The sequence below is a fragment of the Agelaius tricolor genome, unplaced genomic scaffold (genome assembly GCF_023055355.1).
Source record: "Agelaius tricolor isolate 1412-34295 unplaced genomic scaffold, bAgeTri1.0.p SCAF_17, whole genome shotgun sequence".
Classification (NCBI taxonomy): Eukaryota; Metazoa; Chordata; class Aves; order Passeriformes; family Icteridae; genus Agelaius; species Agelaius tricolor.
In genome coordinates this window covers 17,864,022-17,884,756 of record NW_027269277.1, presented here as the reverse complement: position 1 = coordinate 17,884,756, position 20,735 = coordinate 17,864,022, and the positions used below count along the sequence as shown (strand labels likewise).

Genomic DNA, 20,735 nt, shown 5'->3' with positions numbered 1-20,735 from the left:
GGTGAAGCCCTGCTGTGGGCTGGGAGCACCCAGCACCCCCACAGGGCAGTGCCACAGGAAAACCTGCCTTGTTCAGCACTGAGCTTTCTCCCAAGGGCCAAAATCCAAGGAAGATGGTGAGGAATGAAGGTGGGAGACATTTTCCATGCTGAACAGCATTCCCAGGTGAGGCTGGCGGCCTCTTGCTCTGTAATTAGTGTCAGGCTCGTGTCTTTGCTTAGCTTTGATCTTTGCTCCTCTCTATTGAGTCTGTAATTTAAATACAGATAAATTCCTTTATCTAATATATGAATATTCCCAGAATGGTCTTGCAGATACTCAGGGAGCTCAGAACATTGAATACAACTTCAAAACTGGACTCTCAAGCCTTGAAAATAGGGTGTGCAGTGGCCCATCCTCTCATGTGCAACAGGGCTGCTCTGGGGACAGCAAGCCCTGGTTTAAAAGGGGTCAGATGATGTCATTTTTGTCACCAGAAAATCTCAGCGTTCTTGGGGTCTTTGCCAATCCACTGCACCCCCTTGCACAGGTGAAACCCCCCAAAAAATCCCATTGGAGGCACGGGGTTGCTCTTCCCTGGGCAGGAGACAAGCAGCTCCCAGCACGGGCTGAAATCCACTGGGATGTGTGTTTGGGAAGGGGAACTTCTGGAGCCCAGAGGGGTAACACTGCCAGGGACTGGTGTTCCTGTAGGACACAGCAAAAACCTCCCGGCGTTGGGGCAAACCTGTGGTGGGGATGTCGAGGGAAGGAAGGGGCTGCCTGGAGTGCCGGGTGTTTGAGGGGCAGGAAGGGTGGGACGCTGGATGGAGCAGGAGGCCAAGGCAGCTGCAGCGATCCACGGGTTTGGCATCAGCCGGGACCCTCTGGAGTGTCCCTGCCAGGGGCAGCGCCGGGGGACAAGGGCCAGGCGGGGTCACACACACCGGGACTGTCCTGGGTCTGCCCGGCTCAGCCCTGCTGCCCGCGGGCTGGGCACAGCGGGGACATCCCTGCTCAGCCCCGCAGCGCTCCTGGCTGGGCTCTGGCCCCACAGAGCACCGGGCACACCCTGGCATCCCCTCTGCCGCCAGCGCTCCCGCAGGTGAGCTGCTGAGATCAGCTGCGATTGGATTCCCATTATCCTCTCACCTCCTTTAGAAATGCTTCACAAATACCGTTTTCCCAGCACACTGATAAAAGCCTGGATAGAATCAAGTGATAATCACAGAAGGAGTCAAAAAAATGCTGTTGATGATGCAGTGTTATCTGAATTTCTGAAATATTGCCACCTTTACGCCTGGTTTGGGTGATAGTTTTACACCACTATACCTACACCAGCCCCAGGGCTGATTTCTGTGTCTTACAAATCACAGGCCCCAGTTTAAGACAAACTTTTTCTTTTGCTTATTTGCAGGTTTTATTTTGTACGATGAAGGAATAGGCTCATATTCACTGGATTTTCTGTGTCATCTGTAGCTTCTGCCTTTAAGTGACATGAAACCCTGGTACTCAGCTGTGCCACACGTTCTGCCAGAAACAGGAGCTCAGTGCCTGCTTGTGCTTCTTGGCCTGAATCCCTCAGGATAAGACACTCAGAACTCTGTGTTGAGCTGCTGCCGGGGGGAGCCGGGCAGGGCTGCTCGGCCGCTCCCCTTCCCCGGCCGTGCGTAATTCCCGGGAGCGGGAGGAATTCATTCATTCAGCTCCTCGCTGCTCTGCTTTCCTCCGCCCCTTGTGCCGGCGGCTCCCGGCGCTCGGTCACGCGGCCCCAGGTAGATGAGGATTCACATCCCCCGGGACGGGGCTTGGCCTGATTAGCGACCCAGATGCTCCAAATTGGGGCGGTTGGGTCCAGCCAGAATCGCTGCTATTCACCCAAATATCTCTGCACATCGGGAGCTGGAAATGCTTCCCAGCGCTGAGCTGGCTGCAGCAGCCTGGAAGAGAGAGGGGGATGAAAGGGGGAAGCTGGAGTGTTATGAAACGAGTAGGAAAAAGGGGAGAAGGTGTAGCTGAAATCCTGTGGATCCAGGAGCTGAGCATCCCTGCTTTGATGATCCTGCTCCCGAGATGAATCACGGAGCCATTTATAGCTGGAAAAATACTCGTGTCTTTGGGATTTGTTCCTTTCCGGGCTGTTCCTTTCCCAAACAGTCGGGGAGGAAGTTCTGGGGATGGGTGGGTGCTGCGGTGAGGGGGACAGACCCCATACTCAGCGTCCTTGGGCAGGTCCCAATTCCCGTGAGCTCCTCCTCATCCCAGCTTTTCGCTGCCTGGAGGGAACCCGTGTGGGGCGAAGGCTCCGGGCCGCGGTGTTTCCCCGTGGAGGGATGCCCCCGGCCCGGGCTGGATCCCCGAGCAGCCTCAGCCGCCGTGTCCCGGAGGCGCCGGGGCCGGTGCCGCTGTCCCGGGCGTTGTCCTTGAGCATCGCGGCCCCGGAGCCGCGCCGGATCGCCGCCCTCCCTTCGCATCCATGCCCGCGTCCCTCGGCACAAGCGGTAAAAATAAACCCAGCGAGGCGGCCGGGCCTGGCCGGTGCCCAAGCTGCATCCGCAGGACGCAGGTGCAGCGGGCCCGACCTTGGGGAGGCGCGGCGGGGCGGCGGGAGGCTGATGAATGAACGGGCGCGGGGCGTGCCCGCGGGTGTGCGGGGATGGGAGCGGGGAGCCAGCCTTGTTGTTATTCTGATCACAGCGCCTCTGATTCACAGACTTGGATCATGAATATAAGTGAAGACTTTGACGTCAGAGTTGAGATTTATCAGCAGATCCAATGGGGCAGGAATATTAAGTGCAAGTCGATGCCAGCTCTCTGCCAACGCTATTAGCGATGCTCGCCGAGGAATGAGGCTTCGCACCAAGGGCTGGAAGGACCGGCGAGGAAAAAAATAAAAACGGGGTGGGGGGAGCGAGCCGATCCTCGAGAATTAAAACCAGGTAAAACAACAACCCCCGGCGGCGCGGCTGCATGCGGGAAGGGGCGACGGTGGCGGCGGGGGATGGCAGCGGGCACTGCCCCGACCTTCACACCTCGGCTGCCCGCCCCGGGCGGGGGATTCGCTCCTGCGGGCACGGCAGGATGCTGCCGCCGGCCGGGAGCATCTTGCAGCAGCCTTTTCCAAAGGAGGGAAAGGCGGGGAGGAAGGAGAAACTTAACGTAGGCTGTTCCTTGCCGCTGCCTTCTCCTTCCATCAGCGGCTCCGCATACAGGCGCTGGCCTATTAATAGTGTTTATTTTTACTCACCGCACGCAAAAAAGAAAGGGCTGCGGGAGGGGGGGCTGAGGGGTTGCGCTATAAATAGGCAGCAAAGGTGGCCGTGCCCCAGGGAGGGGAGGAGGAGGAGGAGGAGGGGGCGGCCGGTTCCTCACCGGGTGCGCAGTGGCTGCGGACCCTGCATGGAGCCGGGCGCACGGAGGCGGCTGCGGGCAGCGGGGCGATGAGTTGTGCTCGGCCTCAGCCCGGCGGCAGATAGCGGCCAGGGGTGCGTGTGGGGCGGGGGGACGGCGAACCGGCCATGGGGGGCTCGGTGCCCGGGAAGCTGCAGTGGGGCTGGCGGGGATGCGGCGGCGGGGGCGGCGTCCCGGGCCGGGGGGCTCCAGGCTCGGTCGGGGGCTGCCCCGGCTCCGGGCGGCTCCTGGCGGTCCGGGCGGGGGTCGAGGCGCGGCGCTGCCCGGGCTGAGCGCGGGGCTCCCGGGGGCTCGGGCTCCGTCGCTCACCGCCCCCTTCTCCCTCTCTCCCCAGCGATGCTGCACGGCCCCGCCGCCATGGGGGAGCCGTGGCCGCCGCAGCCGCAGCAGCAGCAGCAGCGGCTCCCGGGGCTCGGCAACGCCTCGGAGCCCCCCGCCTGGCCCTCGGCGGCGGCGGCCGGGCCGGGCACGGCGGCGCCGGGCGGCGGGGCCGCGGCCGCGGGCTCCGTGAGCCCCTGGGACATCGCGCTGTGCGCCACGGGCACGGCGGTGGCGGGCGAGAACGCGCTGGTGCTGGCCGTGCTGTTCTACACGCCGAGCCTGCGGGCGCCCATGTTCCTGCTGATCGGCAGCCTGGCGCTGGCCGACCTGCTGGCCGGGCTGGGGCTGGTGGCCAACTTCGCCGTGCGCTACCTGCTGCGGCCGCCCAGCGAGGCGGCGGAGCTGGCGGCGGCGGGGCTGCTGCTCGCCGCCTTCTCCGCCTCCGTCTGCAGCCTCCTGGCCATCACCGTGGACCGCTACCTGTCGCTGTACAACGCGCTCACCTACCACAGCGAGCGCACGCTGGGCTTCACCTGCGCCATGGTGCTGCTGATGTGGCTGCTGTGCCTGGGCGTGGGGCTGCTGCCCCTCCTGGGCTGGAACTGCCTGCGGGACCAGAGCTCCTGCAGCATCCTGCGGCCCGTCACCAAGGACAACGCGGCCGTGCTGGCCGTCACCTTCCTGCTGCTCTTCGCCCTCATGATGCAGCTCTACCTGCAGATCTGCAAGATCGCCTTCCGGCACGCCCAGCAGATCGCCGTGCAGCACCAGTTCATCGCCACGGCGCAGGCCACCTCCACCCGCAAAGGGCTCTCCACGCTCTCGCTCATCCTCGGCACCTTCGCGCTCTGCTGGATCCCCTTCGCCATCTACTCGCTGGTGGCCGATTCCAGCTACCCCGCGGTGTACACCTACTCGCTGGCGCTGCCCGCCACCTGCAACTCGCTCATCAACCCCATCATCTACGCCTTCCGAAACCCGGACATCCAGAAGTCGCTCTGGCTGGCCTGCTGCGGGTGCATCCCCTCCACGTTCTCCTCCAGACCAAGGACATCCAGCGACGTGTGAGGATTGAGCACGGAGCCAGAGGAGCTGCCTGGCTCTCCTGCTCCTTCTCTTTTTCCCCTCTGTCGTTATTGTCTCCTACCGGGAGGAGTCCCCTCCCCGGTCAGCACATCTCGTTCCATGGAAAGATGGCCAAAAAGAGAAAAGAAAAAAAAGAAAAAAAGGCAAAAGAGAAAAGGAAAGAGAGAGAGAGTAGAATGATAATGGTTTCCTTTAGAAATGTTATTTTCTTACACATTTTATTTTTTATTTAAAAACACAAAACACCAAAAAAAAAAAAAAAAAAAAAGGAAGGAAAAAAAAAAGAGAAAAAGCAAAGAAAAAGGATCCTCGCACCATGGCGTTTGTCTGCTCTCGGGGTAAGGAGCCAGGGGACCAGCGGGCCCCATCCGGGCGGTGCCACCCCTCGGGGCACATCCATGGGCGCATCCCACGGGAGCAGGGGATGGGCAGGGAGGTGTCGCGTCCCCCCCGGCGGGGCTGGTCCCCAGGCGTGGGGTGGCTGCGCCCGTCCCCCCGCAATCAGGGCCTGCTGCGATGCTATGCAATAAAGGGGGCAGGAGGGGCAGGGGCTGCCCGTGCCTCTGTGCTTGGAGCTCTTTGAGGAGCTGCGGGTGAGGGACACTCGAGGTGTGGCTTGTGGGGCTGTCGCAGGGCTGGGGGCACCCCCGGCATCCGTTCCCTCCTTCCCCCCCTCCCGAGGATGTGGCTGGGGCAGGGCTGGCGCTGCGGGGCTGGCGGGGGCAGAGGGGAGGCCCAGGAAGGGCTCTCCCGGTCCAGCCGGGCACTGGGGCGCTGCTTTCCCCCCTTCCACACCAGCTGTTTACATGGGGTGGGGGTTTCATCCAAAGAGGGCTCCGGGCTCGCTGGGGTCCCCGAGAGAGGAGCCTCTGTCACCACACGTGTCACTGCTGATGCTGCCGCCTCAGCCCCGACATTCCCGAGCGGTTGCTGTGCTTTGTGGTGTTAGTGAGGCCGTGATGATGATGATGATGATGATGATGATGAAGTGTCCTTTATGCTGGGCTTTCTTTTGGCCGGGAGGTGGAATCGTGCATTCGCTGATGGAGAAAGGGAGAACCCAGGCAAGCCCCGGGGAGGGGCAGGGCTGGGGTGGCACATCCAGGGTGGTTCGGGGCACAGGGGGTGTCCTGGCATGGGGGGCTTGGGAGACCCTCCAGCAGCTGGGTCTGGCACCCAAATATTCTGCTTTGCTGTAGAGAAACTGTTGTGATGTTGGAGAGGGACTTTGGGAAGGGTGTGCAGTGACAGGACCCAGGGAATGGGTCCCATTGCCAGGGGGTAGGGATAAATGGGATATTGGGAATTGGGAATTGTTCCCTGGCAGGGTGGGCAGCCCTGGCACAGGTGCCCAGAGCAGCTGGGGCTGCCCCTGGATCCCTGGCAGTGCCCAAGGCCAGGATGGACACTGGGGCTGGAGCAGCCTGGGACAGTGGGAGGTGTCCCTGCCATGGCAGGGGTGGCACTGGGTGGGCTTTGAGGTCCCTCCCAACCTGTAACATTCTGTGAGTCTGTGATAGTGGAAGAAATGTTCTTGCTTTGTGTGGCTGCAGAGGGTACAAAGTCACTTTATGGCTGGGTACAGACAGATCCGGGTGGGTTTTGTCCCTGGATCTGTGCAATGAATCTCTTGCTCCTCAGAGCTCAGTGCACAAGAGAAAGCTCTGAGGTTCCCAAGTGTGCCTGGGGCTTGGAATTATTGTCTGCCTGTGAGACGTGGCCAGTCTTGGAGTTTTTATGTTTTGTGGGTTTGGGGTTTTTTTCCATTTCCTTTCTCTGATGAATTCCTTGGAGAATGGGCAGTTGGCACAATGTGGAATCAATGTGAGTTTTAAAGTAAATATGTATGTGAGACTAATATTTATACAAACACTTTACTCATTCTGTTTCTTCTGGTTTCTTAAGTGCAGCCAGGTCCCTGCAGTTCCTCAGTGTGAAAACCCAATAGCTTAAACCCTTTTTGAAACATTGTGAACATTTGAAATGTTTTTCTACAACCACCCTAGCTAGAAGCCAGGATTTGTTTCTCTGGGCAGCTCATTTTGTATCTTTAGATGAAAGGTAGTTTAACTAATCAGCTCCAGAGAAACCTTGACACAAAAAAAGTTGCATTTTCTTGGCTTTCCAGTAAATTCCCTGTTGCTGAAGAGCTTGATTTTAACAATGTTCTTTTTAGAGTTCAGTCGCTTATGTAAAATGTGTCTCAGTTCGAGGGATGCCCTGATGAATTTTGCCAAAGTCAAATGAGGATCAAAGAAAAATTTCTCCCTGTGGCCCTCCACAGCAAGAGGAGAAAGGTTTGGGATGAGAGGAGCTGAAGCTGGGACACAGCCCCTGCCAGGGTGAGGTTAAGGGCAGGCGGGGGTGTCCTCACTGGGACACTGGGGGCTCACCCAAACTCATTCCCAGCCCCTTTGGCAAAGGCAAACTCTGAGTTCTGGTCCCTGAGTGCCCTGGCCCAGCTCACAGTCAGCACCAGGATGTGGTACAAGCCCATTCCATGCTCAGAATTACTGTAAAAGAAAGATCTCATTTCTTTTTGTGTGATGGTCTAGCACCTCTCTCTTTGAGATGCTAAAGCTGCCCATGGAAGCTGCTTAAAACCCTTGTTAGGTTTCAGGAAAAGTCTTAAGAAATCTCCTCTAAAAAAAAAAAAAAAACAAACCCATTTTGATAAATTGGCATTTTTGCAGTCATTCCCCTAAATAAAAAATAGTGCAATTTCCAGTTTGTTTGGGGTTTTTTTGTTTTGTTTTGGTTTTTTTTTTTTCTTTTTTTTTTTCTGTTTTTCCTCTCCTGTTTAATCAGAGGAAATGAGGGGAAGTGAAGAAGAAGATAAAGAGGTTTAGGTTCACCTGCCATGTGTTGCCTTGTGGAAACCTCTGAGCATTTTACTGCACCTTTGCTGCAGTGCTTTGGTTCTGTTTTTCACAGAGAAAACCTTTTACTGGGAAAGTTTGGAGTTTGGCAATGTTGGACATCAGGGGGATGATGGATTTTGGAGCCTCCTCATGCTGAACAGCAGGAAAGTTGATTTAAAACCTGAAATCACTTGCTGGGGCAGTGTTGCTGTGTGCAGGGTGGGGATGTCCTGGTGTTTGGGGCTGGCTTTGGGATGTGTTTAGGATGGAATTCAGGGCTTTAGGATGGGGTTCTGCTGCCATAAGGAGGAAGCAGCTCCCATGAATGTAAAGGAATCCCACGTGGATGAGGCACCAAAGGTGAGGGAATCACCAAAAGCAAAATGGGGTTTCCATGGTGGATCCTCTGAGGATCCAAAGCTTGGTGAGAAGAGCCCAGCAGCCCCTGTTCCCCTCCTGGGCACCTCCAGAAGGACACAGAGCACCTGGAGTACACCCAGTGCTCCAGGTTTCCTCCTCCACCTGGGATTCTGCATCTCCATTAAACTGAGGCCTCTGAAAGCCTCTGATTCAATGATTGTGCTTTTCAGCTGAGGCAGGGGCCAGTGGCAGTCCTGCAAAGCACAGGGTCTCTGCCTTGGTGGAAATTTGCAGGGCTGATGTCCACAGGGCCCCCTGGCCCCTCCAGGTGGGAGCTGGAGCTGCCTGGAGAGGGCTGGGGGTGTTTGGCTGGGGCTGTTTGGTTGGGGGTGTTTGGCTGGGGCTGTTTGGCTGGGGGTGTTTGGTTGGGGGTGTTTGTTTGGCTGGGGGTGTTTGTTCCCTGTCCTCATCCTGGTCAGGACCTTGCCTCTGCATCTTCAAACTCTGAGCTTTGCAAATGATAAAGGATGAGAGGCCAGAGCCAGGCTGAGCTCTTGTCACTTCTGGACTCTCCAGGAGCTGGTTTGGATCTACAGCAGCAGAAATGGGCAGAAAACTGGTCCTGAGTGATTCCAGGTGGCATCCAACCAGCCCTGAGCTATGGCAGGGACCAACACAGCCAGGGAAATGAATCCATGCTTATTGGCTGATTTATTTACAGGTTTCTGGGTGCCTTTGGCTTTTCCACCAGGAGCTGGTGGCCAGCAGAATGCAGAGGTGCAAAGCTTTTGGTGCTGGTGCTTGGCTGGTTGAGGGGATGAGGAAAGGGTGAGGAGGAGAAAGAAGGAGCAAACATTCCTCAAATACACTGTGACAAGGCCAGGGCCACCTGGGCTGGGATGTAACCACAGCTGCCCTGAGGTTGGTGGAGGTGTGCCAGGCTTGGGGGAAGCTTGTGCATTTACAACAAGCCCTTGTCTTGCACCAGCATGAGAAGTTAAAAAAAAAAGGGAAAAAAAGTACAAAAAACCCTATTAAAATGTACAGACTGTACCAACAAAGCTGCTTAGTTTTATTTTGGGGTTTGTTTCCTTTTTTTCCTTTTCCCTTTTGGTCAGTTTGGGACTTTGAGCAGTGAAAATGTCTCTCTTTAGCCAGCCTCATGTCAGTAAGCAGCAGTAAAGATTCCAAGGGTCTCAGTCCTGGTGTGGCAGCCCCAGTCTGTTCACATCAAAGAGTTTTAATTGAACCTGGAATGAGCCCCCAAGAAACCATTTCTGTTCTCATGAGGTGATGAAGTATCTCTTTCTTGTAAAAGCATCAAACCTGGGGTGGGAAGACCTTTTAAAAGGCCATTGGTACTCACTTGTATTGGTGTGTCCTGACCAGCATCGAGACCCACATCATTGCTAATGAAGAATTAACAGTTCACTTTAATTGTCAGGAATAATTGTTGGGTGCACATGGTATTTCCCTGTAGCTCCTCTCAGCCCTCCCTCTGGTGAGGTGAGGCAGCTCCACCTGGACCCTCTGTAGCTCCTCTGTTGTCAGTGCAGCTGCCCACTGCAAAATCCCCCTGAGCACCCCCAGTGTCCCTGCAGCCCTGGGACCAGAGCTCCCCATTCCCACTGGAAAACTCTGCCACACAGACAGAAAAGGGGCTTTTCAGCAGAAAACCCAGGTCAGAGGGGTGCTGTGGAGTCCTTTAGTCCCTGGCTTGGAGGGGTGTGAGTGAGCTGTCCCCAGCTCCAGGTGCCTTCAGGAGCTGTGGGCTCCAGGAGGACCCTGCCCTGCTCAGGGGCTGCAGCAAGCAGGGCACTGACAGCACATCCTGTCCCTGGCCACTGGAACCACAAGCACAGCTTTTACTGCAGGCTCTGGCAGCTGGAAAACAGCTGGCTGCTCCCAGGAAAAGCTTTTATTCCAGCTGGGCAGGGTCTGGGCTCTGCAGCACAGGGACAAGGAGGGGCTGGAGGCTGATCAGGGCCCTTGAGAGGAGGACAGAGCACACAGTAACAAAGAGAGTCCTCCCCGGGCAGGGAACCCTCCAGCCCCGAGGCAGGGGTGGGATTCTGGTGTTTTTGCTGAGTTTCCAAGGGCAGCAGGAGCCTCCCCCAGAGGCAGAGCCTGCCCTGTGCTCCCCCTGGGCTCTGAGCCCCGGGCCAGGCTGGCTGGGCACTGCCAGCAGCACAGGCAGGGTGGGAATCATCCATCCCCCCATTCCCTGCCTCCCTGATTTCCCAGGAATGAGGCCACCCCTCAGCAATCAGGACAGCACCTTGCTTGCTGTCAGTGCTGTCATGAGCCTTTAAACTTGACTGGGAAAGTGGATCTCAAAGGGAAATGTACAGCTGTCATCCAGTTATGGTTCAATCAAGCCCCTTCGATGCACTTTATGAGTGAAAACAAATCAATGCTGTTATTGCACTGTATCTCTATTGTGTATAATATTATACATTCATCTGTAAGAGTAATTTATTTTTATTACTGTAAATAAAACTGTTAAAGTGATTTGTCAAGAGGATATCCAAAAATGTGGGGAGGGGGCGTGGGGTAAAATTAAAACCTTTGGAGATCTGGGCTGCTGTCCCAGGTATGTGCCATGCTCTGTGTGTCTGTGTTTTTATTCCAGAGTCCAGAACACATCTCTGCTTTCCCTCACCTGGGCTCTGTGTTTCCCCTGGGATCAGGAGGAGCTGGATGAGGACAAGAGCTGCTGGAGACACGGAGGGGTTGGGAGGGATCAGCTCCTGCTGCTCCTCCAAGCACAGACAGAGCTTCCCCTGCCCTCTGATTACCCAGGCAGTCAGGGATTAAATACCCTGGGGAATTAATTGATCTTTGAGGGCTTGAATCTCCAAATAAGGGGTTTTAGAAAGATCACAGCTTTCTGCTGCTCCTTCCATGCCCCAGCCTCTAACAGAGGAGGGAACATCACAGGGCTGATTAACTCACAGCAAAGCACGAGCCAACAAAAAGCCAAACCCAGATCTACTGTAACCTCTTAAAATCTTTATTAATTTTTTTCCGTTTTTTAAATTTTTTTTCTTTTAAATTTAATTAGCACATGCATAAAGTGTCAACAGTTTGGGGTTAAGATGACATTTCTTGAACAAATGTAGTTACAAGCGGTGCCTCGGACCCATCCAGGTTTCCCCTCTACCCTGTCCAGAAGGAAGCTCGAGGTCATCCCTCCCTTCCCATCCTTGTGCCACCACAGGCAGAACCCACAACACTGGGGAGAAATACACTTGTTCACATGTAGCAACTGGGCAGGGGAGATAGACACGGGCAGCAACACCTACTCACCTACTGACTAAGGGCACGTGGTTAAAGACCCCAGAGACAGAGAACATCTGCTCCCTCAGCTCAGCTCTGCAGCCATGGGAGCCTCTCACGGCCTGGAATGGGTCACCCTCCCTTGGCAAGGTGCCTATCCTGCACCAGCTCCTCCTGCCAGGTGGCAAATCTAAGGAGATAGAGTAATTCTCCTGCTGGGATTAAAAATGAGCCTTTTGCAGGAGTGTTGGGATGCTGAGGTGTCCCTGTCCCCTCTGTGCCACCCCTGCAGAGCTGGGCCAACCTCCACAGAGAGCAGCCCTGGCTCTGGGCTCTGTGTGTGACCAGTTGGTGCCAAAAGGAGAGAAAACTGCTTCTGGAATGCCCATCTGGAGCTCTGGCTGCTCTGTTCTGGGAGGATGGGTGCCCAGTGCTCCAGGAGGTCTCAAGGTTTGGGTGGTGCAGGGGGGTCTGAGGTGCCTTGATCTGCAGGAGATGATCCTCACCTGCCTTCAATTCCCTCCAAAACAACTCCCCTACAGCACCTGGCCTTCCCCAGAGGTGTCAGGGCTCCTGCTGGCCCCAGAGAGGATGGAAGCTGGGAGGAGATGGCTCCTGTCCTGCTGCAGCAGCTGCCATTGGCCCAGCAGCCCCAGGCTGGACAGCAGCAGCAGCAGGAGGAGGAGGAGGAGGAGGAGGAGGAGGAGGAGGAGGAAGGCTCTCCTGAATGCTTGCCCCATGACAGCAGCACCCACAGCACGGGCACATCCCACAGCACGGTGGTGACAGGGTTTGTCCCCTCCCCACAGCACGGTGGTGACAGGGTTTGTCCCCTCCCCACAGCATGGTGGTTTCAGGGTTTGTCCCTCCCCACAGCACGGTGGTGACAGGGTTTGTCCCTCCCCACAGCACGGTGGTGACAGGGTTTGTCCCTCCCCACAGCCGTGGGGACTGTCCCCATGCCTTCCTCTGGGGACTGTCCCCACGGCTCCAGGCTGCTCAGCAGGTTTCCTGGGGCTGGCCCAGGCTGGAGTGACCACTGCTCCCCAGGACACTCCTGTGGGAGGAGGATCCCAGAGGATCCCCTGGGCAGCTCCAGGATCCCAGCCCAGCTGAGCTCTGCCCATTCCCAGCCCAGGAGGCTCCAGAGGGACCCCAGGAAAGGCACTTGTGTCATGAGGAGCTGCCCTGGCCCCGTGGTGTCCCCAGCAGCCGTTCTGGGTGCCAGCCCTGTGTGTGACAGGGCACAGCTGAGGGCAGAGGGGAGGAAGGTGCCAGCACAGCTCAGCATCACCCCAAACTCACACCCTGCCTCAGGTCCCCCCAACAAGTCAGGCAGCCCCAAAATTCAGGAAGTCTGTTAGGGTGAGGAGCCATCAGCCCCAAAAGGCCCTGAAAATGCATTTTGAAGAAAAAGGTTTTTTAAATTTGTGGGGATTTGAGCAGGTTGGGTGGGACTTGAGGCAAGGTGTCCCTGCCCATGGCAGGGGGTGGAAACCAGGCTGGAAATTCAAACAGTTCTGGGATTCTGTCATTTGCTTCCTTTACCTGATCTATTCTGACCCAAGACAATAAACCCCAGAAAGAGCAACCCCATCTGTGGAAAACTGGCCAGAGCTCCAGAAAGAGCTGAAACATCTCAGAGTAAAATTAAATTTGGAGGGGGAGCAGAGAGGGGGGTGTTGATGCTCATGACTGATTTTTGGAGCCTTGGCAGGGCTCTGCCTGAGCTGCTGCTGCCAGGAGGAAATCATCAGCAGCTCTCCATGGGCATCACAGGATGTCCCTGCCTCCAAGCCCTCTCCCTTTTTAACACAAGATTTTTGGTTTTTCCATGGCAAGAAGGGATTTTCCACAGAGTCAGCAATCCCAGCTGAGGCACCAGGATTGCACAGCACCAGTGAGAGGTGAAAATCAATGGGATTTGAAACACTTGAGCTGGGGAGGGGCCTGCAGGGACAAAAGTACCTCCTGTAGTGGCAGGAAAGCCTCTCCTTGCTGCACTGGGGTGCTGTGGTTATTGCTTTTCCTTAAACACCAGTTTCCTGGGATTTTTGGAATGGTTCTGGTGGCACCTGCTTCATTCTGCTGCTGAGTGACTGGGAAGTGCTGCTGTGTCTGACCTTCCCTCTAGGTCTGAGGGAAGGAAAGGGAACAGTTTATCCTTCTGGAAATCACATGTGAGTTGTTTGTTTGCTTTTTTGTTTTGTGGGTGGGTTAGGGTTTTTTTTGTTTGCTTAGTTTTAGATTTTTTTTTTACATTTTGTTATTAGATTTCTCAACTGAGCTACCCCAAATCAAAGGGTAAATGTTAAATTGTCCACCTTAACGTTTTTTTCAGTACAGTCTGTGGATCATGAATGGTCCAGAGGAGCTGCTGCCTTTTAACCATTGAAATCCAGCAGAAACAGCTGGGAGCTCACATCCTTCCCTCCCAGGTGTTCATTCTGCAGCACATTTTACCTTTATTCAATTCAAGGCTCAACACCAAAACCAAAGGGGAGCAAAAGCAGCTGCCCTGGTTGCTGGGGGATGCTTTGGGGCTGCACCCCACCCAGGGATGAGGGAGAATCACAAATGTGCCAGAAAGGCCCTGTGGGCACCTCTACCCACCAGCCCCTGGCTGCACACAAGGTCAGAGCTCCTCTCTACCTTCTCAAAGCCATGGCAGAGCCTCTGGGGCCTGAGTTTCTCCATCCTCACCTCCAGAAGGTTTTCCCTGAGACCTGACTCAGCTCCTTTGTGCCACAGCTCAGTCCCACACTGACCTGCAGAACAGATTTACCCTCTCACTGCCCTCTGTGGCTTTGACCTGGCTGAGGTTTCCCCTGTGCAGGCTGATGTGAGCATAATCAGCCTAAAATAACCAACCTAAAATGCTGGGCTGGTTCCTTTCTGCCTTATTTTCTCCTCTCTGCACTCTTACCCTTACACAGAACCAAGAATTAGCTGAGCTGGACCCCCCTGGGGCCAGCCCTGTCCCCTGGCAGTGCCAGTGTGCAGGGAAGGGCTCTTTTCACACCCACTGGGCTCCCAACAACCAGCAGGAGCTTTAATCCTGTTCCTGGGGGAGGGAGAGGCTGGAGGCACCCTGGAACAATCCCTGCTGGGAGATGCCCAGGGAGGGTGAAGCATCAGTGGTGCTGTGGTGGCCTCGGGCTCCTGTCAGTGATTCAGACGCCACCTTGGCTCCTGTCACATCCATTCTGCCCCCAGGGACGTTCCCCCTGCAGCTCCTGCCTGGGCTTTCCCTCAGCAGGAGCCCAGCCCTTGCTGCAGGCTCTGGTGACACCCCCAGGGTGGTGACAGTGCCCTGGGTGACGCCACCAGGATGGTGTCCTCCCCTGGGGACATCCTATTGTCCCACCCCTCCTGTGGGCACAGCTCTGAAGGCTTTGGGGCAAACATCTCCTCCCCGAAGTTCTTAACTCTGGGGTTTGGTTTGGTTTTTATTTATTCCTCCACCAGGAAAATACAGGCACATTTTTCACCTGGAGAAGGTGGAGCTTGAGAGAGTGAGCCTAAAACCCTGGAGTTTGTCCAAAAAAAAAAAAAAATCAGATTCACACACAAAGAAAACCCCTCCCTTTGATTCTCAAAAAGATGGAACCATTCACAGTCTGGCTTTGGGTTGTGTCTGGAGGAGGAGGTTTCCCAGAGGCTGGGCCATGGTTGGTGACAGCCCTAAGGTCAGCCAGGGGAGGGGGGTCCCAGGCACCATTCCCAGCCCACGAGGCCATCCCAGGCAGCACAGCTGTGGGGGGGCAGGAGCTTCCATTGACATCTCCCCCCAGGGCACAGGGACCTGTTCAGGGACAAACCCAGCATGGCTTGGCTCTCCTGGGCTTTGCTCAGGCACTTCTGCATGGGGAATGGGGGCAGGAGAGCCCCAGGGCTCTGGCACCAGCAGGGACGTGGCTGGTGCTGCTCAGGGGCCACCAAGGAAGGGACAACTGCCCTCAAGGGGCTGCTGCCCAGTGGAGGGGGAAGTCATGGGTGAGTGAGCATTTGAGGCTTCTAAAGTGCAGTGCAGGTTACATGGTCTTTGCTGTAGACTGTAAACTCCTCAGGACAGACTCCTTGCCCTTATTTTTAATTTTTTTTTTTTAATTATTTTTTAAATCTGTAAAGTGACATTCCAGCTGAGAAAACCTTACCCCTAAAGAACTACTGCTACAGGAAAAACAGGAATATTGGTGAAAGGAACAGCCTGTGCTTCCCATGGCCATCCCTGCTCCAGCCACAAGGAAGTGGCACAGAGCTCCTGCCAGCTGGGGACCTCTGGAATGTCCCCTCCAAAATGCCACCTCCAGTGCTGCCACCTGCCTTCCTCCAAGCAAAACTCCCATTTGTCATTAAAGCTGAGGTGTTAGTTCAGGCTCAGGGGAGTCTGCAAAGCTTCTGCCCAGGCTGTTGGGTGTCTGGGAAGGGAGAGAGGGGTGGAAAAGTGGCTGGGAGGAAATTTGAGGGCTCTTCTGTGGAAAGAGCTCTCTGAAGAAGCCAAGTTCAGCCCTAAGTTTGTCACTGGAGTAAAACCTCCCCAAGATGAAACAGCTGCAAAGGCAGGAGCCCTCGTGGGATGGGGGATTGCTCCTCTCTAGGTCTCTTTCCTGGGTGGGAAATTAGAAACTGCCCAATCCTTTCTTCCTGCAGGACACTGAGAGCCACCAGCACCATCAGCCAGCTCCATGGCCACTCCAAATCAGGGAGACAATTCCAGGAGTGAACCCTGCAGGCCTTCCACCAACCCCCAGCACCAGCCTTCACTCCTGGTGTAGCTTCACAGCTGTGCCACGGGCACAGTGCTCCCTGTAAAGTCCCTTTCCAGATTCACCTGGGATGTCCAAGAGGCTCCTGATGGACCTCAAGGATGACAGCTTCCATGGACATCTCCAAGCAGAACCAAGATTTACTCATTTGCTGTTCCACTGACTCCAGCCCAGCCCATTTGTATGGACACAGGATATTTTCCCCTGTTGTTGACAGCCATATTTATTATTTTTGATCTATGCCCATAAATTGGCAAGTAGGGGGAAGCAGATAAAATGGAAAGAGGAGCTCTCAGGAGATCAGTTGGACTCATTAAATGTTTGGCACTCTGTGATTCTCCTTTGGCAATGAAATGCCACTGCTATATTTTAGCAGGGAACACGATACCTTAATGTACAGGAGAACCTCCTCAGCCCAATTCTGGCACTCTTGAGACAGGAGAAATTCAATCATCTGTGACCTGGATTGTATTTTTTAATGTCTACCAAGCTAGATAAAATACTTAAATATTCACTTTTATATCAGCCCACATGAGGATTTGAGCATTTCAGGTTGTGTAACTCAGCATGGCCTACTTTGGGGAGCATGCACAGAAATAGGCACATATGTACAAACCACTGAGTGTGCAGCATGTGGGACAGACAGACAGTGTTAATTAGTGTGGCACAGTCCCAGCAGCACAGCCCAGAGCAGCCAAGGAATTGGTGTCACTTCTGTTGGACTGCAAAGGTCACCTGAGCAAAAACCAGGTGATTCTGCCCCAAATGAAGGTGGTGGAGCTGAGTCCCTCAGGGGAAGGCACTGGGGATGGGCTGGCTCTCATGGCACTGTGGCATTAATGCTCCAGCCTGGAGGTCCTTTCCCAGCTGAATGATCCCTGGTGCTGCTGGGAGGGTTGGGAAGAGCTGGGTGTGCCATGGCCAGGCCAGAAATGGTGCCCAAACCTCCCTGAGGTCACTTCTCCAGCAGCTCCACCTCTGGGGGGTGAGGATGGGGGATCCCACCCCTGCTACCAGGACAGCTGGAGGGTGTCCATGGCAGCTCTGCTCCCTGAAGAGGAGGAAGGTGATGTTCCCAACCAGCTGGGAGCCATGGAGCTGCTGGCTGGCTTTGCAGCTGGGAATGTGAGCTGGGTTTGTGCTCTCAGGGGGCCTCCTTCAGCAGAGCAGGACGGGTGAGGCCATGCTGGGGCTGCTGGGATGGGTGTTTTACACCAGTGGGGCCGTGGTGTAAGAACATAAAGAGGTGAGGAAATGGGGGTGAGCCTTTCCTGCCCCCCTGGGGCTGCCAGCTGTGCATCTGCTCTGCAGGTGTGGCCTGAGTGACCTAAAGCCCTTTAGGGTCCCTCCCAACCTTCAAGCACTTGTCAGGCCCTTTTCCATGCCAAGACACCAATCCTGGCAGTGCCAGCCCCAGCACAGGGTGACAGGGCCATGGGAGGCCCCAGGGACAGCCCTGACTGCCACACACCCACAGAGTCCTGCCCCAGTTGCCACAGCCCCATGTGACACACACAGAGCAACTGGGGCATGAAAAGGAGGGACTGGATCTCTCAGGGGCCCTGGGCTGCTCTCCAGCTCCCACCAGTGCCACTGTCACATTTTCTGAAAAATCCCTTCACCAGCATTTCTTCTCCTGGGAAGATGAGAAGCCTCAGAGAAAAAAATGAAAACAAGAATTATCTGATTGCTTCTCCTGTGTTTTGCTGCTTTGGAATGGGATCTGGAGATTGTTTATCCAACATGTGAATTGTTTTTACTCAATGAACCAATCGCTGTTCAGCTGTGTTGGGACTCTGGAAGAGGTCATGAGTTTTTCAGTAGTATCTTGTTAAACCTTCTGTCTCTATCCTTTCTCTATTCTTTAGTATAGTTTTAGTATAGCATTCTTTTATATAATATAAGTACATAAAATAATAAATCAGCCTTCTAAGAACATGGAGTCAGATTCTCAATTCCTCCTTCGTCCTGGGGACCCCGAAATTACCACAGACCAGGAGTGGCTCAGCTTTGCAGTCTGGGACAGCCACAGAGGCCAGGGATGAGTCCCCTGTGTCCCTGAGCCCCCTCCCAGGCCTAGTGGGGCTCCTCAGCTCTGCTGGGTCCCCACAGTGGCTCTGCAGCCCCTCCACCTCTGGAACAGACAAGAGCAGCTCCACCAGCCCCTGCTATTTTCTCTCTCTCTCTCTCACAAAGGGTTATTACTCTTCCTAAATTACCTAAATAAACCAAATTTCTCTTTGCTTACGCACAGTTTTGTGATTGTATCTACGTTAATAACCCTCCACCAGAAACTCCACCTTAAACGTTGCCCTGAATTTTTACACTGCCTCCTTCTGAACCTGCTCCAGCCAAACCCCAGCTGCCTTCCCAAGGAAAGCAGCTCCTGGGCATTGCAGGGGCTCTGCAAAAAGCTCCTGCAGCCATTTCCCTGCATCTCAGAGGGTCAACACCAGAATGAAGAGCTCTCAGTGTGCACCAGGAATTCCTGGCCACCTGCAGGGCACGGTGTCTCCCTGGCCCCCTGCTCACTCCTGCTCCTTGGGTTTTGCAGATGAGTTATTCCCTGTATCCTGCTGCTTCTTGCCTTGCCCTCTCCCACATCCCAAATCCCTTCTGCACCCCTGCTCAAGCCCACTCAGCAGCTCCCAGCCTAGGTGTGTCACATCCAAGGGCCAAGAGACCATTTTGTGCCTCTCAGGAGAAAGGAGAGCTCCTGGTGGCATTTCCCAGCAGCTGGGCAGAGGATTCACCACACCTGGCCATGAGGGGTTTGTCACTGGGGGCAAATGAGCGGATGTTTGGGACATTGCCCAACACCAGCATTTCCCAGGAAATCAGCAACCTGCTCTAGTGGAAGGTGCCCTTGGCAGGGGGTTGGAATGAGATGTCTTTAAGGTCCTTTTTATCCCAAACCATTCCAGGATTTTGTGAATTTAACCATCAGCATTTGGGTCTCAGCCATATCCTCCCACCTCTTTTGCAGGTCTGGCTGCTTCTACATAGCCAAAATCCTGCTGAAGCAGCCATCACCTGCAGGGCTGCTGGGAGAGGCAGGAAGTGGGCACAGAGCTCAGCTTTCCCTGTTCAGGGACTTGTGGTATAGGGGAACACAAGAGAGGGTCTGGGGACATCACACTGGCCAATCCACAGCTGGGCCTGGCCTGTTTTCCACAGGTGGGGAACCTCTCCCAGCTCTCTGCAGGTTTTCACACCTGCCTGTGATATTTCCAGTATTTCCCACCCCTTTGCTCGGCCTTCCTCTGTGCCTCCTCCCTTTGTAGCTCTGTGAGAAGTCTTCCATGGATCAGGCTCTGTTTTGATGGGAAACATGTACTTTCAGTGCTGAAACAGGGGCTGGTCACCCAGCTCCTCCATCAGTGTCCAAACTCGGGACAGGGGAAGGAGCAGGATCAGGCAGGGGGAATCAGTGCCTGCCTCTGAGCTGATCCCAATTGTACAGGCACAGTTTGTGGGGCTGCAAAGTGCAATTTGAGAGTTTACCTGAAAGCAGCAGATTGTCTGATTCACCTTTTCCCAAATCCCACTGAAATGGTGCCATGCTAAGGCCAAGGAGAACTGGGCTTGGGGGGGCTTCCTGGACACCTCTACTCCTGCTGGAAAAGGCAGGACAAGCCCAGACAGGGCTGAATCTCCCTGCCAGCCACTCCAGCCTTGCCTTCCCCCTTTGCTCCTAGAAAACCAGCTCTGAGGGTGGATACTGGCTGAGGTCACCAACACCTTGGGCTGCTCATGCCACCTGGTCTAGTGGAGGGTGTCCCAGTTCTGGCTGGACTAGATGGGCTCTAAAGGTGTCTTCCAACCCAAAGCATTCCATGATTTTCCAGGGAGCAGCAACACAAAGGTGTAACTGGTACTAAATGTGGTGCATTGCTCTGTAGGGAAGGAGGCTCCTGCTCACACCCAGCCTTTGGAGCTGCCTGACCCCAAAACCACCAGCAGCATTGTCCCCAGGCCCACAAGGCCACCCCTGAGCTCCCGTGGTGGCACCAGCTGTGCAAACAAGGCTTCTTCTCCAGGAGCTTCTCGTTATCACAATTAACATTTAGCTGGAAAAGCACTGCTGCCTCTGGGGCTCCCTCCTCTCACAAAGCACACCCAGGGCCAGTCTCCGCTCTTGCTCCAGGTGTAAATCTGGAGTAATCCTATTAACCTGCCTTCAGAGAATTTTGGAAGTCATTAACTGTGAAGGTGCTGCTAATTTCTGCTCTCACTGCCTCCGAGGTGTATCCTACCAGTGCTGCTGCTGCTGCTGCTGCCCGAAGGGTTTTGGACATAGTGTAAAAGCAAAGCTCCTGACCGGGGCAGCGACGCTGGGGAAGGTGCCCATACACACCTGGAGGGAGCAGGAGCCCCTGGGGAAGGTGCCCATACACACCTGGAGGGAGCAGGAGCCCCTGGGGAAGGTGCCCATACACACCTGGAGGGAGCAGGAGCCCGAGCCCGCCCAGCCGGGGCCCTCAGTCCGACCACTCGTTCTCGTCCAGCTCCGAGTCGTCGTCGGACTCGCTGTACTCCACGGCGATGCGGCGCGACAGGATGGTGGCCACGTCATTGCCCACGGGCTCTTTCTTGGCCTCTTGTTCCCACTGCTCCTGCACCTTCCGGAGTTGGATTCCTACAGGAAAGGGGGAAGGCTTCAGGGGGA

At 55.2% G+C, this 20,735-nt stretch overlaps 2 protein-coding genes across 5 annotated transcripts in view; one reads left to right on the top strand and one right to left on the bottom strand.

The window, feature by feature from the left end:
- The first annotated feature begins 1,590 nt into the window (after positions 1-1,590).
- Positions 1,591-14,876, top strand: LOC139597415 (G-protein coupled receptor 12-like). 3 transcript variants are annotated; one of them, XM_071442747.1, is made up of 3 exons: positions 1,591-2,480; positions 2,693-2,918; positions 3,725-14,876. In XM_071442747.1, exon 3 carries the CDS (start codon positions 3,727-3,729, stop codon positions 4,777-4,779), a length of 1,053 nt encoding a protein of 350 aa, XP_071298848.1. In that variant the 5' UTR covers positions 1,591-2,480; positions 2,693-2,918; positions 3,725-3,726; the 3' UTR covers positions 4,780-14,876. The 3 variants fall into 3 exon arrangements, 2 of the variants coding, with proteins under 2 accessions (XP_071298848.1, XP_071298849.1); XR_011681595.1 differs by lacking the exon at positions 1,591-2,480 and having other exon boundaries at positions 2,614-2,918; positions 3,725-12,087; positions 12,155-14,876; XM_071442748.1 differs by lacking the exons at positions 1,591-2,480; positions 2,693-2,918 and adding an exon at positions 3,309-3,464.
- Positions 11,011-20,735, bottom strand: part of LOC139597414 (actin-binding protein WASF3-like) — a 28,598-nt gene continuing 18,873 nt past the window's right edge. For both annotated transcript variants that reach the window (XM_071442745.1, XM_071442746.1), the window contains exon 9: positions 11,011-20,705. In XM_071442745.1, coding sequence (XP_071298846.1) covers positions 20,548-20,705 — 158 coding nt within the window. In that variant the 3' untranslated portion in view covers positions 11,011-20,547. The remainder of the gene's footprint in view (positions 20,706-20,735) is intronic.

What these genes read in the sequence shown, in the direction of transcription:
- LOC139597415 (XM_071442747.1), top strand. Translation starts at nt 3,727, where the DNA reads ATGCTGCACGGCCCCGCCGCCATGGGGGAGCCGTGGCCGCCGCAGCCG.